We start from the raw sequence: 888 nt of genomic DNA, 5'->3' as shown, positions 1-888 counted from the left end.
ATTCAAGGTACCACGCAGTGGGATTGAACCCGAAACGATGCAGCTGGAAATCAAATTTCTAAAACATACAACCACGTCTGTACCTTAATTTTTTAAAATTAATTAATTTATTTTCTTTTATTTCAGTTTCCGCAAGTATGAATTCTTCCACTCATAGTTTTAGCCTCTTCGACAAGCATGAAGAAGAATTCGAATACAAATTCTGGAAGTTTCTACGAGATTTCGTTATTGGTTCAACGGTGAGGACGGGTACACCAAATTCGGGAATCGCTGAAAAACTCCGGAGGTTCCGCCTCAAATGTGTTATCGGATTTTTAATTTTTAATTCGATCTGGATGATCGGCCTTGGATACCTCTTCACAAACGTTGCAACCGAAAAGTCGAAGTTAAATGTATTTAGCATAATCAATGGCTCTCTGTTCGGGATTTCGGTCATCATTCAACTAATTGGAATGACGACACATCGAACCCAAGAAACTATCGAATGTTTTATACGCAAATCGAACAGACACACGAAGCGACCCGAATGGATAATTGCAAAAGACATAAAGCTTGATGCTGTAAGTAACAGAAGTGAAAAATAAATCAAAGAAAACAGATAAAAATAAAAGGATAGAAAAGAAATAAAAGAGAAAACATCTTGGAAAAAAATAGTATACAATTTTAAAATAAATAAAAGTTCTTCGAAAATACGATTTGATAGGGACGGGAGGTGGCAACGCTCACATTTACGGATAGACAGATATTTTATTCATTCAATGATATTTAGAGATTGGGTTGCGCCCATGCTGGGGCACTTATCTCCGAACATTTCGGTCGATCACATCAACCTTATTACTCGTTCCAGTCAGGTATTTATTTTAGAGATCTTTATTTGTTGGAAGACCA

The 888-nt window shown here is 36.3% G+C and overlaps 2 protein-coding genes across 2 annotated transcripts in view; both read left to right on the top strand.

Annotated features, from left to right (window-relative positions):
• LOC106883290 (uncharacterized) overlaps positions 1-620 on the top strand; it is a 4,214-nt gene extending 3,594 nt beyond the window's left edge. The window contains exon 3 of the mRNA XM_014934247.2: positions 127-620. Coding sequence (XP_014789733.1) covers positions 127-584 — 458 coding nt within the window. The 3' untranslated portion in view covers positions 585-620. The remainder of the gene's footprint in view (positions 1-126) is intronic.
• Positions 1-888, top strand: part of LOC106883289 (chitin synthase chs-2) — an 83,906-nt gene that overhangs the window by 16,576 nt on the left and 66,442 nt on the right. The window lies entirely within an intron of this gene.

This window comes from Octopus bimaculoides, chromosome 9, assembly GCF_001194135.2.
Source record: "Octopus bimaculoides isolate UCB-OBI-ISO-001 chromosome 9, ASM119413v2, whole genome shotgun sequence".
NCBI lineage: Eukaryota > Metazoa > Mollusca > Cephalopoda > Octopoda > Octopodidae > Octopus > Octopus bimaculoides.
Note: the sequence above shows the minus strand (reverse complement) of the source record. Positions and strands in the feature narration are given on the sequence as shown.